General features: G+C 39.9%; 1 protein-coding gene across 3 annotated transcripts in view; it reads left to right on the top strand.

Annotated features, from left to right (window-relative positions):
• The window catches only part of LOC122666133, a 107,033-nt gene that overhangs the window by 11,891 nt on the left and 78,901 nt on the right, over positions 1-16,241 (top strand). For all 3 annotated transcript variants that reach the window (XM_043862259.1, XM_043862258.1, XM_043862256.1), the window contains one exon: positions 6,210-6,345. In XM_043862259.1, the coding sequence (XP_043718194.1) occupies positions 6,210-6,345 (136 nt within the window). The remainder of the gene's footprint in view (positions 1-6,209; positions 6,346-16,241) is intronic.

Raw genomic sequence — 16,241 nt, 5'->3', positions numbered from 1 at the left:
AGTAGTAGTAGTAGTAGGGATGCCTATGTATAGTAGACTCCCATACTTAGTTTTTATTTTATGTTTTAAATTGAACCGGTTGAACCAGTGGTCCAATTTAAGTGATTTTGGAATATTCTTTTAGAATAGGATCTTTTCTTTATTTAAGTTGTCATGTGACTAATTAATAAGTCACATGACCTTCTGCCCATATAATAGCGCTGGGCTAGGGGAGGATCTATTCCTTCTCCTAGGCTGGTTAGGAGTAAGGCCATTGGCCACCTATAAATACTAATGAAATTGTGGGAGGTGCACATTACCTCTGAAATTTTAAAAACTTTGCTCTTGCAAGCTGTTGCAACTTCTCTTCTCTTTGAAGATTGTCTTGTGTTTGATCAAGGCTGGTGGGATTGGTGTTTCATCCAATCGACACCTTGTAGTGTGAAGCCCGGATGGTTCTATTCAAGTTCTACTTTCTATTTTCAGTCAAAGATTCGATTTTTATTCAAGTTCCTCCATCAATAAGCTGCTGCCAATAACCTTCTGCCATTACAAGTAAGTCTGAAACATGCCCCATCCCCCAATTCTACTTCTAATTAATGTAGTCCTAGGTGGCAAGGAAACCAGCTAGGAGTCAAGCAACAGGATCTGCTATGAACAAGCAGTCCGATTGGGCAGGAATTGGGATTTTAGTCCAAATTAGGATTATGGTTAGGGTGGGTTAGGTTGAGATTTGGATGGTTGGTTTTGATAGGCAGGTGTAGGGGAAACGAACAGTGAAGGTCTAGTGTTAAGATAATGAGTGGAAGTGTATTACTTCAAGTTGCAGCAAATTAGGGTTTTGGGTTTTTGAAAAGATGAGAGTGAGGGGATCCAGGGTTTAGAGATGGATTTAGGGCAGGGGGTTAAGCTCGAGTTCTCTAGGGGTTGGGAGAGTCATTCGACCAAGGTATGGGGGCTTAGTTATGGCTGGATGTGGCTGGGTAGAATTTTAGGGTTTTGGATAATTAATAGGGATGAAAGGAATTAGGGTTTCGATGGGGGGATGGAGCTGAAGTTAAGGTCGAGTGGTAGGGAGGGGGTTACTGTGGTTAAAATTTGGAGGGATTTTGATGGTGGAATAAGGCTGAGTGAAATTAGGTTTAGGAAAATTTAAGAAAATAAGGGGGGATGTTAGGGTTGGGATGTAGAGGGTTTAGAGGTAGAGGATTGGGGATGGGGGTGACCTTGGACTTACTTGAAGATGCAGGGGATGTAGGCAGCAGCAACAGCTTGAAGAAAATTCGAACCTTGCAGCCGAATGCTTGAGAGGAAGCTTGTTCGAACCACCCGGGCTTTGCACCGCTAGGTGTCGATTGGATCACACACCAATCCCACCTTGCTTTGATCAAACACAAAGCAAACTCACAAGGAGAGAAGCAGTAGTTTGCTAACAGCAGATTTAATTCATAAAAGTGGAGATGAGGAGCTCCACGATTTCATTAACTTAAATAGGGCTCAACAGCCTAAAACATATTCAGCCTAGGAGTCTAAAATACCCCTGGCCGACCTATCTAATCCACACTCCTCTCTAATGGTGTGGACCCTAAAAAACAGAAAATTGCACCATTAAATAAAAGGTGACTCAAGTCACTTAAACTGGACCAAAGGCTGAACCAGGTTGGACCGGTTCAACTTAAAACATAAAAAAACACTTTAAAAGAAAAACTAAGTATGGATCCACCTAACATTACTGACTATATCACTTGGACAGCAGCTTATTCTTCTTCCTCTTGCGGATGTAGGGCTGTAGCTCTGCATCACTAATCCTCTACAGCTCCAAACCCTAGCATTCCCCCTTTGTTTTTAATTTTCCCAAAATCCTAAAACCTGCACAGACCAATCCACCCATCAAAAACCTACCAAACCAGAGCCGAATGACCCTCTCTGCCCCTCTTGCACTCGATTCTAAGCCCAGCCACCATCTCCCATTAAAACCCTAACATCCCTTCTTCTCAAATCAAAGCCCAAAACCCTAATTTCTGCCCAGCCCAAACCAACTGTCAGAACAGTCTACAAATTTGACCGATTATCCCTCATACCCTTCCAAAAAACCATTAAAGTTTGGTTATCCAGCCAAATCCTAGAAATCCATATTATCTTCTTCTCCAAAACCCAAAACCCTAACCCTAACTTGCTGCCTATTCAAGTTTACACACTTCCATCCATCAAAACATCTCAGGACCTTCACTGATAGACTCCCCTACCTCAACTTGACATAACCCATGCATCAAACTCTAACCCTAATGTTAGAACAAACACCAATCAAAACATGAACAGAAACAAAAATACAGCAAGATGACACAGAGATTTAACTTGGTTCACACACCAGTATGGTGTGCTACGTCCACAGGTGAAGGCAAAGATGTTTCACTGTGTAAATCGGAGAAAGTTACAATGAAGACCTCTCAAGAACACCCAAAACGGCACGCTGCTTCACTCTCCTAGAAACCCTAAATTGAAAACCCCAAAATCTCACTCACTTTACAACAAAGCGGGTAAAGAATATAAATACTCCCCCTTGGGATCGTGTCGAACCGTACCACAGGGGCTTCGCCTCCGCTACCATCACAGATCTCAGAAAAAGTTCCATTCAGTCTTGTTCCACTGAGTCTCCTAAAGTCTCCTCCTTGCCGGTGGAAGACTTTGTAGGCCAAGATGTTTCTCCACAAGGTCCGTTTGCTTCTGCAACAGTGACCCTTCTGGTTGATTCCGCTATAGCTGCTACGTCCGCCATTAGTACTGTCTCCGTCATCTCTGCTCCATTAGTCTCTGCTTCTAATAGTTTGCTATACCCTACTCCACCATAATGTAGTTCTAGATAGGGTAAAGCCCCACTAGAAGCCAATTAAACCAGGACCAATAACAAGGAACTAAGGGGGCTGCTGGTTCAGCAGTTACAATAAAACAGAAGTGTAGTTTTAGGTCAAAATTCTAGGGTTAGGGTAGGGTAATGGGAATATAGTTTATAGGATTAAACTAGGCAGGTTTTAAAGGTCTTAATGAACTAGGTTTGGTTAGATTTGAATAAGTTTTTAAATTTCAAAAACTTTAGGTTTAGGGTTTCGGGTTTTGGGAATGAAGGGGATGATGAGATTTAAGGTTTTTATGGGGAATTAGGTCAAGGGGTTCTGGTCGAGTGTCACTGGTATGGAGAGGGTGGTCCGGTTGAAGTTTGGTGTGTTTTGGATGGTAGGTTAGATCTGGACAGATTTTAGAGGTTTTAGGTTTCAATGGGAAAGAGGGGGATTAGGGTTTAGCTGTTGGAATGGGGGCAGAATGGGGATCGAGTGAAGGAGATGGCCTGCTGGAACTATGGTGTAAAATTGGAACAGATCTGATGGTGGGAAGGGGCTGGACAGGATAACTAGGGTTTAAAACAATTAAGGTTTAAGGGGGATCGATCAGGGTTAGGTTGGATGGAGAAGAAGAAGAAGGAAACTTGCAGGGAATTAAAAATAACTCACTGGTTTGATCTCCTTCAAGGGCAGCAGCAGCTTGATGTAGCTTGATAACAGAAAAGAAGAACCTCCCGATCATAAACAGATGCAAGGAGTCACCGGAGTCCACTAGTCCTTCACCTTGAGATCCACAAGGCAGCACTCACACAAGGGGAGCCATGGCAGCAGCAGCAAAGGCAGCAACAAATGAAAATTTTAAACTCTGAATTATGTGGGGGAACCTCCCACGTTTTCTATTAATAAAGGCCTAAGGGTGGCCAGCCAAAATCCTATTACAAATTAAATTCCTCCTTCCTAAATCATGGAAGGTATAGCTAACTTAAAATAACTTAAAACAACTTAAAGGGAAAAGACCTATTTAACCCTAACACTTAAAGACACTTTAAAACACTTAAATTTAGAAGATTCCTCATCAACCAATAGGATATAAGATCCTACTAGCCAATAGGAACTCTTCACTTAAACTGAACCAACTTAAATTGAACCAATTGGATGCAACCAATTTGAACCAGTTCAATTAAAGACATAAAAATAAAACTAAGTATAGAACTGAAATAAAATAAGTATAAACTAGTCTAAGGCTCCTACAAAAACCCTATGATCAGGGGAGGCTTCTTCAGCTCATGGAGGCTTGGATCTACATCACACCGCTCCCTCCAATCACCTCCCGTGACCCGAGACGTGGTTTGAAGAAGTCTTGCCGCCGCCAACTCCTTGCACCCAAATACAATAAAGTTCAGCTGTTCATTTATATTAATAAAGTCATACAACAATGTTGTAATTTGGGGTTCAAGGTAATTTTGGTATTTTTTCTTACTTTATCCCTTAGGGGTATTCTTGTACTTGTTCCTATTCTTGAACATTCTCTAGTTGATTATAAATAAAGTGGGCTGTAGACATAGTGTCACAAACCTGAAGCATTAAAATATTCATAACCATCCAACATAAAAATAAAATAATCATGGTATGTATGCGGGGTGTTACATCAAGGACTAGCTTTAAGCCCATATTTGTTTACGGTAAGTCGGTAACTATAAAAATAGTTGACTAGAGAGCATGGTACTAAATCTCGTTTCGTTTCGGTGTTTCGGTCTGACCGAAATTTCCGAGATACCGAAATTTCGTCGAAATCTCGGTTGAAATATGGTATTTTTCTGTGGGTGTAAAATGCCAAAAATGTCAGAGATTTCCGAAATTTTCGAAACGAGATGACTGAAATTACCGAGATTTCCAAAATTTCCGAAACGAGATGACCGAAATTTTCGAAATTTCGTCGAAATTTCCGAAATATTCGAAATATTGCATTTTTTCATTTCGGACTTGCGTTTCGTTTCGGACAGGTCGAGATACTCGAAATATTCGATATCTCGACCGAAATTTCGCGAGTTTTAGTACTATGCTAGAGAGTAGAGACATTCATGATCAGATCCCTTGGTGTATGCTTTTTGCTGATGATATTGTTTTGGTGGATGAGACAAAAGCAAGGATTAATGCCAAATTGGAGTTATGGAGATCAACCTTGGAATCAAAAGGTTTTAAGATAAGTAGAACGAAGATGGAGTAAATATTGTGTAACTTAATTACACTAGGATGGATAGTGAGTTGTGAAAATTGATAGAGATGGAGATTCCACAAAGTGATTATGTTAGGAATCTGGGCTCAATCATAAATAAAGAAGGTGATAAAGAGGATGATGTTTCACAGAGAATTAAAATAGGATGGATGAAGTGGAGAGGTATGTCTGAAGTCATGTGTGATCAATGCCTTCCTTTAAAACTTAAAAGAAAATTTTATAGGATACATACGACCGGCTATGATGTATGGTGCAGAATGTTGGGTAGTTAAAAAACATCATGTACATAAATTTAGTAAGCAGAGATGAGGATGTTGAGATGAATGTGTGGCGAAACTAGGAAGGATAAAGTTAGAATGATCATATTAGAGCTGATTTGGGAGTAGCTTTGACATGATAAGCTACGAGAAAGTCGTTCAACGGAGGCCTTTGGATCGTCCATATAGGGGAGTTATTTGATTTAGATTGAAGGAACTAAAAGAGCCAGGGGCAGACCTAAAATGACTCTAGGAGAAGTGGTGAGGAAAGACATGAGTAGCTTTGTCCTTGTATCAAGTATGACCTCGAATAGAGCTGATTGAAGGGCAAGGATCCATGTAGTGAATCCCATTTAGTTGAGATAAGGCTGAGTTGTTGTAGTGTTCGAAAAACATATTCCATCATCCAGGTACAAATTTTTTTTTGACTTTGACTAGATGTAACATGTTGAATTTAATTTAGTATATATTTTTTTCACTAATATTGCACAGATACTGGTATTAGATTCCTGTTGGGTGTTTTGGGAGGATGGCTGGTTAGGATAGGCAGCTGTCGTGCCAATCCCAGCTTATGCACCGAAGAAGTTGAGAAGGGTAAAGATAAAAAGAAAAAGAAAGAGTGGTATGGTTAAGATGTATAAAGCTGAAAGTTCAAAACTTCAAGCTTCAAATTTGATATAATTTGCATGGAAAATAGTCTTTTCTGTTTTAGCTTAACATTCCTCAGTACTTAATAAGCTCCTGCCCCCTCTCTCACTCAAAAAAAAAAAAAAAAAGGGAACTTACCACCCCTAAAAAAGAAAAAGAAAAGGCAACGAAAAGTTCAACCTTTTCCAGAATGATTTTTTGTAACTTTTTGTAACTTTTTTATAGTTCATTCACAATTATCTTATCATGCAGGCGTGGATATGCTACTGAGAGGCAGCAGGGTTTACTAGTTGTTGAAAAATTGGATTACCTACAGTCGAAACTACTACAAAAAATCTTCTTCATCCTGTCTAAACCATTGGGAAAAGTTGGATTGTGGATAAATGAGGTGATTGGCTAATTTGTGAAACACACGGTGTCTCACGTAGGTTACTGCATTAGTTTATACAGGAGTGAAGTTTGTTAATGTGACAAACAACATTTTATTTTGATATTTGTAATTTTTGTTGTGTGCTTTTGCTGATTGCTCATCTTGATATGCTATCAGAAATATTTTGTTGTTGGAGAATATTTCATTCCTGAATATGGTTTTTGCAATATATTTTGGATACCCAGGCTAATGCTTTAAAACATTATAGGCGTACGAGGCGTTCCACTAGCCAATGTGACATAACCCTTGAGGCATGGGCTGTTAGTTCAAAAACATAAGGCATGTTTTCTATATGTATGCTTAGTTATTCCTTTTTGTTACCCTACAAGGTAATATGGTCTTAGATTTGAATTGTCAAACTAGGAACCAAACCAGACTCTTTTACCAAAAGGTGAGGTTGAAGCAGGGTAAAAAATGGCTAAATTAGGGTCAGGTTGTTATGCGATTTAGGGTTAATGATAGGTCTCTAATTTACTAACTTCAGTGATGTAATGGACTGAAATCAGCAAACCAGTGGGTCATAAATAAAATAGGCAGCAAGGTTTTAGAAGGAATTAGGTTAATTTGGGGTTACGGTTTAAGAAAAGGAAGAGGGGTGGTTTTACGGTTCGGCTGGTCAGAACCAGCCAATATTTGGACCGAGTTCTCCAATGGGGCAGGGGAGTACTCGATCTAAATATGGGAGGATTCTCATGGCTGGTTAGGGTTGGGATGAATGTAGAACTTGGAAAAGAAAGGGGGAAAAGGGGAATCTAGGGTTTAGGGGTGTTGGACTTACTTGTTGATGATGAATAAACCTTGAGATCAGATTGCTTGACCGTAGAACAGTAATGGAGATGCAAAGAGAGCCAAAACAAACCACCCGGGATTCCCACCGCAAAATGTCAATCGGATTGAACACCGATTCCTTCAAATGATTCACCCCACCGCAAGGTATCAATCGGATTGAAAACCGATTCCTTCAAATGATTCACCCCACCGCAAGGTATCAATCGGATTGAAAACCGATTCCTTCAAATGATTCACCCCACCGCAAGGTATCAATCGGATTGAACACCGATTCCTTCAGCTTTGATCCAACACAAGACAAATCTTCAATGAAGAAGAAGAGAAGAGCAGCAAAAAGCTTTTCATTAATAACAAATTTATGTCCCATGTTTGCCCCCCTTACAACCTTATATAAAAGACTCAAACAATAGACTCCTACACTAAAAAGAAAAAGCCTAACCCAATCCTTAACCTACTAGGTAACCTAAACTGACTAGGAAACTAAAGTACTGAAGGGAATAGACTCAAAACATGGCTGGACTTATAGAGTCCTAATCCGGCCCAACTTACATTGCTTAAAAGCAAATAAAAGAAAACTACTAAAATCACTTAAATGAACCACTGGTGTTGGGACCAGCTTGGACCCGGTTCAATTTAAAAACATAGGACTTAAAAAATAAAACTAATTATGGAAACTAAACTAACTAATCCCATATACAACCTTATTACTCATAGTTTAGGCCCATAAAAGTGGCCTATTACATTGAAAACCCATGGGATCAAAGGCCCAACATGTATATAACCCAACCCTAGACTTATTCCCGTTAAAATTAGCCTCTTTTGGTGATGTATCTACATCACAAGGACTTCTACTGGAAACGTTATTTGTGTATTCAAACAACACACTGTTAAATCTTAAATCAACACTGATCCAAACTTTGAAAACCTCAAGCCAACATGGATAACATTAACCCAATTAAGCCAGATGTAGATGGCACTAATCCATTAAACCAGACCTCAGACTGACCCAAAAAATTTGCTACCAGTTTTACCTTTGTACTCTGTCTCTCTTGGCGTGTTGAGAAAAGATATTTAATACTTACCTCATTGTTGGGAGACCAAATCTAGATGGATTGGTGATGCTGTCATAGAGCTTCACGTGTTCTCCTGGTTGAATTAGTAAACCCTAAAACAGTTTTCATTTATTGATTTTTTTTTTTAAACTTGAGTTAAAACAATGGGAAAATCTTTATCCCTGCTGCATGTGATGCAGGAGCATCTCCAGTAATTGATTCTAGGTTTTGATTTGTTAAAAAGGGGTATTTTTAATGTATTCTGTACAAGGGGCTAATGGTATTATAATGGTTGTGTTATAAGAAAATGTATTTAATGGGTTAATATTGTATTGAGCTGATTTATACAGACCATTTACGGGTCCTAAAAGGGAGCACAAAGTTTATTAGCTATCTAGTTGCGGGATCAAATCCAGCTGGCTGGTTTTCCTGTGAGGAAAGTTTGTTGTTTGATCAAGTTAGATGTCCTTAAAGGTGTATAATGTTTCCTTTAGTGTTAAATAGCTATTGATTAGAATAGGGAAGAACCAAAATTGTGTCTATATATTGGTGTATTTCGCTTATTTCAAATAGAGTGGAATGATTTAGTTCAATGTTATGGTTAAGGGAATTATTCAAATCTAGAATAGCCTAGGGCTTCAAGGAATATAGAAGAATTAGGAATGTGTAAGGGAAAGCTACCGGTAGGGGCAAGTGTAAGCCAAATCATCAATTGGTTCAGAGTTCTAGAGAATATTCTATAAGCACAAACCACACTACAGTCCTAAATCAATAGAAATCGATGAACCACATTGATTAAATTAGTAATTCTATTAGGACTCCAAACTTAGACTGATGATCCTAATCCCGTACTTGACTCCTATCTCTATTATTAGGGCTTATGTATTGGCCCATTACAATTCTACCAAAAAAAAGAAAGTATTGGCCCATTACAACATAAAAACCCAGGAATAAAACCCGTAGGACCCATGTAACCATAAATGGACCCTACTCTAATGATTTGAGACCTCAAAACAAGAGAGGAGAGGAGAAGGTAGGAGGTGAGAAGAGAAGAAGAGAAGACGAGGAGAAGAGGAGAGGAGAAGAAGAGAGAAGAAGATGCGCAGCCGAAAGTTGGGGAGAGAAGATTCCTCTCCCCTATTTGATTGACTAACATGAAGTGAGAATTACATACACCTCCCTTGATGCAGATTCATCACCGAAATGGGCTTATTTCTTTAGAAATAAGTCTAGGGTTGGGTTATATGTATGTTGGGCCTTTGATCCCATAGGTTTTCTATGTAATAGGCCACTTTTATGGGCCTAAAATATGGGTAATTAGGTTGCGTACAGGATTAGCTGTTTTAATTCCTTAGTTTTGATTTTTATGTAATTAGTGGTCATGTGATCACTTAAGTGATCATGTGACTTGTTTAAGTGGTCATGTACTCATGTGATAACTTAAGTGGTCATGTGATGTAAGTTGGGCTGGATTAGGATTCTATAAGTCCAGCCAGGTTTTGAGTCTATTTCTTTTAGTATTTTAGTTTCCTAGTCAGTTTAAGTTACCTAATAGGTTAAGGATTGGGTTAGGCCTTTCCTTTTTAGAGTAGAAGTCTATTTTTGAGTCTTTTATATAAGGTTGTAAGGGGGCAAAGCCTTGAACACGAATTTGATTAATGAAAAAAGCTTTTGCTTGTTGGCTGCCATTGTTGCTGCTCCTGTGCTCCTTGTGAGTGTGCATCCTTGTGGTTCTATCAAGGTGGAAAGGGATTGGTGGAATCCGATCGACTCCTTGTGCTGTGACGGCCGGGAGGATCCCAATTCGAAGGTGGTTCTATCCTTCACTTCTGTCCAAGCTGTTGCTAGTGGATTTCTGCTGCAACTTGTTCATTAATTTCTTCTTCTAATCCTCTACTCCCTTCCCCAATTGATCCCCCTTTATTTTTGCTTGAATTCCATTAAACCCTAATTCCATTAAACTCTAGATCTTGCTGCTCAACCATATTTGTCCATCAAAATCCTAATCCCCTCATCCTTCATTAATTTCCCCAAAACCCATAGTCGATCTCGACTTACTGCCCAGTTTTACAGAATTTTCAAAACACTTAAAACTCTATAATACCTACATTATTAGAGTCCTATAAACCTGCCTAGCCATACCCCTAAGCCCCCTTCCATTTTCCTAACCTAAGCCCTAGATTTGACCTAAAACGCAATTCTGTCCTACTGAAACTGCGGAACCAACAACCCCTTAGTTCCTTGTTATTGGTCCTGGTTTAATTGGCTTCTAGTAGGGCTTTACCCTATCTAGAACTACATTATCCCTAGGGAGGTAAAAGGTAAAAAAGTAAAATTACAACATAAGACAATAAGATACTAAACGAGTGCCCAAACTAACCTTTTCACATAAACTCTAACACTCCTCCTCAAGCTGGAGAATAAATGTCATTCATTCCCAGCTTGCATAAAAGGGCACTAAACTGATTAGGGATGAGCCCCTTGGTAAAGATGTCAGCCAATTGATTGCCTATCTTAACAAAAGGAGTACAAATGTAGCCAGAGTCAATCTTTTCCTTGATGAAATGTCGGTCCATCTTAATGTGTTTTGTTATGTTGTGTTGCACAAGGTTGTGTGCTATACTTATGGTAGCTTTGTTATCACAATAGAGTCTCAGAGGTGCCTCAGTATCAAATCCCAACCCTTGGACCTGTTGTCTCATCCATAAGAGTTCACATACTCCGTGAGCTTTAGCCCTGAACTTTGCCTCTGCATTGGATCGGGCCACAAGAAGTTGTTTTTTGCTTCTCCATGTGACCAGGTTACCTCTCACAAATGTACAATATCCTGTGTAGACCGTCTGTCAGAAACAGAACTAGCCCAATCCGCATCAGTATATCCCTTTATCCTCAAATGGTTGTGCCTGGCATATAATAGTTCTTTTTCTAGGGTGGATTTCAAGTACTTGAGGATACGGTACATAGCAACCAAGTGCCCACTCCTGAGGGAATGCATAAATTGACTCACCACCCCAACTGCATAGGTAATATCTGAGTGAGTCAAAGAGAGATAGATCAGCTTCCCTACGAGCCTCTGATATTCCTGCATCAACAAGAGAAGGACCACAGTCTTCTACTAGCTTGTGGTTCTGCTCAATAGGTGAACTTGCTGCTTTGCAACCTAGCATCCCTGTTTCTTTCAATAAGTCCACAACAAATTTCCTTTGACATATATTGATTCCCTTTTTTGATCTTGATACCTCAATTCCTAAGAAATACTTCAAGTGTCCTAGATCTTTAATCTCAAACTGTTGGGTCAAGTAGGTCTTCAATCTAGCTATCTCTGCCCTATCATTTCCAGTCACCATAATGTCATCAACATAAACAATAAGGGCTGAATGGTACCATTACCTCGCCAGGTAAATAAAGTCTGGTCAGCTTGGCTCTGTGAATACCCGTTCTTCAAAATGGCTTGTCTAAACCTATCAAACCAAGCTTTCGAGGACTGTTTGAGACCATATAATGCCTTCTTGGGGAGATGCACTTTCCCTTCAGCTGAGGGAAACTTGATGCTGGGTGGAGTCTGCATGTACACTTCCTCTTCTAGATCACCATGGAGGAAAGCGTTCTTTACATCCAACTAATGCAATGGCCAATCTTTATTAGCCGCCATAGATAAGATAACTCTTATTGAGCCCATACACCTGACTATATCCCTTGGCGACCAACCTGGCCTTGTGTCTCTCAACTATACCATCTGATCTGTACTTGACTGTGTAGACCCATTTGCATCCAAATGGGGCTCTCCCTCTGGGAAGATCATCCAGTTTCCAAGCGCAGTTCTTTTCAAGTGCTAGCATTTCCTCAGACGTGGCTTGCTTCCACTTTGGGTCAGACATAGCCTCAGTGACATTCTTGGGAATGAAAATGGAGGAAATAGCAGCAGTAAAAGCAATGCCTGTGGGAGATAGAGCATTATAGGAGACAAAATGGGCTATGGGGTTAGTACAAGCTCTCTTGCCCTTTCAAATAAAGAGAACTCTGACGAAGTCTCAAGCTGAGAAGGCACTAAAGAGGCCATTGGGGGAATGGAGTAAGGTTACTGAGTTAGAGGATGGGGGAGACCCAGCTAGAAGAAAGGGGGAGGGAGAGCTGACCATATGACGGCTAGGGCTGAGGGGCTCCCCAGGCAACTTGGGAGATGATGGAGGCCACGGGGGGAATGCTTACCAATGCTAGAGGAGTAGATGGCCCTGGCGTCCACCACTAAAAAGAGAACTCGCATCGGATGCCAGTTGTCAAGCCAAAGGGAAGTAGAGACCCTGTCCACAATCTTGGAGGAGATAGCCCTAAGAGTAGTGGGTTTGAGGAAAAGGATCTTGCGGTGAACCCAAGAAGCATCCCAGGATGGGGAGACTGTCCAAAGAGAATCATGCTTCGGAGGACCCGAGGAGATCCACTTGACCCAAACACTATCTTGCTTGGTCACAATTTTCCATATTAGTTTGAGGATACCCGGTGTATTAGAATCTTTGATCCTTCTCAATCCCAAGCATCCTTCATTCTTGGGAAGGCAAGTAAAAGCCCAACAGAGAGGGTGGTGAGTTTTGGAGGTTTCAGCCCCCTTCCAATGAAAAGCAAATATTAGAGATTCCAAAGCCTTGATAGTAGATATTACTATATTAGGTAACCCAAAGACAACACACCAATAGATATAGGAGGATTGGAGAATTGATCTGATCAGTTGTAGACGACCTGCATAGGAGCATAGTTCTAAAACTCGTCGAGATCTCGGTTTTCTAGGAGGTCGAGACGAGTCGTAATACGAGATTAAAAGTGCAATTTCTTGGTCGAAATCTCGGGTAACTCGAGATCTCGGGTCGGCCCAGGTCTCGATCCATGTTATCCTTTAAAAGTGTCAAGTCGACAGAACTCGAGATTTCTCGATCTAGTTCTGTTCAGAAGCTCTTTTCTTCCCCTTTAAAGGTTGTGAGCTAATTTTACCTCCGGATTTCAATGTACAACTAGCTGGAGAGTTGATTCAACGACACAATTGAAGGATTCAGCTACAAAATTGAAGGATTCATCTCAAATTTGAAGCATTTTTCAAAGGCAAACAATTTTTCCCCAAATCTATTTTTTTCAAAAAAATTTGTTCAAACCTTGGTAGATTCATGTCATTTTAAGATATGTTATATAACTTTGGATGATCTATCACTTGATGGAGTCCGATTTTTTTTTTTTCCTGCTATTATTATTTTTATTATATTTTCTGCAAAAAAATGTTGTTTTTTTAAAAAAAGAAATTGAAAAAAATAGGATGAATAGTGATTGTTTGGAAGTGATTTTCATGTATGTTGGACAACTTTGGATGCTCTACAGCCTTATGGAGTCATTTTGTTATTGCACCCATAAAAAAATTATTTTATTTCAGTAAAGTTTTTATTCAAGATACAACCACAGATGGGGAGAGGATTAGTCTGTATCAAAGCCCAAGAAAGGGAAAAGGATCAGGTTAATACGTGGTTAACAGCAGAATAAAGGTTCTTTTATTTGATAGTACATAATGTCCAAATTCAAATGGTGTCAAATACGTCATTACATTATAATGTTTTATACTTTAAGGTATAAATATTTTAAATAGAAATTCTAAATTTTATTTTTAATTAAGAAATAAATACTAGGGTTAGGGGATAAATATGAGATAGCTATTTGATTGTTCTAGTAGTTTGACATTTTGTTTAATAGTTACGAATACAATACTTTAAGTCTTTAATAGTTACTTAAAAAAAAAGGCCGTACCCAATGCATAAGGCTCCCGCGTTTAGTAGGTTCTGGGGAAGGTCAAATATTTCCAGAGAGGCTGTTTCCAGGACTTGAACCCGTGACCAAGTGTTCAGCAAGTGAGCACTTGACCAACGCGCCAAGCACGACCTTCTCTTTAATAGTTACTAATACATGTTTTTTTATGTAACAATGTTAAAAGTAAGACATTTCGTACACAATGGGGGACCGTGTTCATATAGCATGGCAACATGGAGTCCCGATGTCTGAGGATAAAAAGAAGTTCAAATGTAACTATTGTGGAAAGTTGCTATTTGGAGGAGCCACTAGGTTAAAGCAACATTTATTTGGTACAAGTACGGACGTTACCAAATGCGCCAATGTTCCTTATCGAGTGCAGCAGGCCATGTCAAAGCACTTGAGAGGAGGACGAGAAAAGAAAGCTGAGCGAGAATGGCAACAAAGAGAGTTTGATGAGTTAGTGCTAGAGAGGCTTGGTGTAGAGATCATTGGAGATGATACTGAATATAGGCTTTCTCCTGGTGAGTTCGAATCAGAGGCTGAGTAAAGAATGTACTAATAGACTTTGGCAGATAGTTACAAAGTTTGCATTTTGAGAATATGAGAAGATATGAGTAGGTAAGAGGAGCTGGTGGATCTGGCTCAGCTGCACCAGTGCAACAAGATGAGAGGAGGAGAAGCTTTGGCACAAGACAAAATCCCTATATCCCACGGCCCCCAAGTCGACCATGGGTACATTCCCCAGATCCCATTCTTGAGCAGGATCCATCTATTTTTAGGCAACAAGATGCCTATCAGCCAACCATCCCGCAAGTGTTTGGTGGTAACAAGAGGAAGCAAGGAATGCCTTGAGCAAGTTCATGTTTTATAATAGCATTCCACTTAATGTAGCACAGGGAACTTATTATCATAAATTCCTTGACGCTACAGGGAGGGCTGGCCCAAGATGGAAGGGGCCCACACCACATGAGTCAATGAATGTATATATGCCTAAGGAGGTAGATGAGCTGAAAGAGTACATTGAGGGTCTAAAGCCAAGGTGGGAGATGTAAGGGGTTACCCTTATGGCCGATAGTTGGATTGGATCTACTTGACAGTCCATTATCAATTTCATGGTGAGTTGTAATGAAAAGACAGTATTCTTGAAGTCTGTGGGTGCATCGAATCATATAAAGGATGCATCATATTTGTATAAGGAACTGAAGCAAATGGTGGATGATATAGGACCAAAGAACGTTATTCAATTTGTGACGGATAACGGTTTTAACTTGAAAAGGCTGAGGAGAAGTTGATAAACAAGAAGAGTAAGAGGATCCGCCTCTTTTGGACTCCATGTGCAGCACATTCCATTGATTTAATGTTGAAGGACATGGGGAAGAAAACTTTGGTGGCAAGTGTGGTCAAGAGGGCAAGACAAGTTACCACATTTGTATATAACCATGGTTATGCTTTAGCCATGTTGAGGGAAAAATGCAATGGCGATTTAGTGAGGTCTGGTGTCACTCGATTTGCCACCAATTACGTTGCATTGAAGAGCTTTCAGACGAAGGTGGTAGGTCTGAGGTCTATGTTTGCAAGTGAACAATGGTTTGGTTGGCAGGGGTCTAATTCAGAAGAAGGGAGGGCAGCACAAGAAACCATTGTAAGTGACCAATTTTGGAAAGACTTGCATAAAGTTGTAGCTATATTAGAGCTAGTGGTGGCAGTACTAAGAATGGTTGATATAGAGAAGAAGCCTACCTTGCTCCACATTTATGCTGCCCTTCAGAAGATGAAGGAAATGGTCAGAGCTGCGATACCCCGGAGTGCAAGATCATACACTAACATCGTTGATGAGTGATGGGAGAAGCACATGAGTCATCCATTGTAAAAGCTGGTGAGTTCAACACTTCAACATACTTTACACTTTAAATGAGTTTTTACATTTACATATTCAAAACTCAAAAGCATTAAGTCACTAACAAGTTATATTTGTGGTTTCCACTTTACCAGCATACTATCTGAATCCAAAGTATCACTACTCGCATGATCTTAGGCTAAACACAGATTTGCTAGAGGTAGTTCAAAATGTTATTGAGAAGTTAGAGCCCAATACATCAACACAGGCTGAGTGCAATGATGAGGTGAGAGTGTGGGACTTGGTACTTTGGTAATAAGTAAAGGAATGGAGTTACTAAATAGTAAATACTAATGCCTCTAACAATGTTTGAAATTTGAAATGAAAACAGA

This window comes from Telopea speciosissima, chromosome 6, assembly GCF_018873765.1.
Source record: "Telopea speciosissima isolate NSW1024214 ecotype Mountain lineage chromosome 6, Tspe_v1, whole genome shotgun sequence".
Taxonomy (NCBI): domain Eukaryota; kingdom Viridiplantae; phylum Streptophyta; class Magnoliopsida; order Proteales; family Proteaceae; genus Telopea; species Telopea speciosissima.
This window is presented reverse-complemented; position numbering and strand designations above follow the sequence as displayed.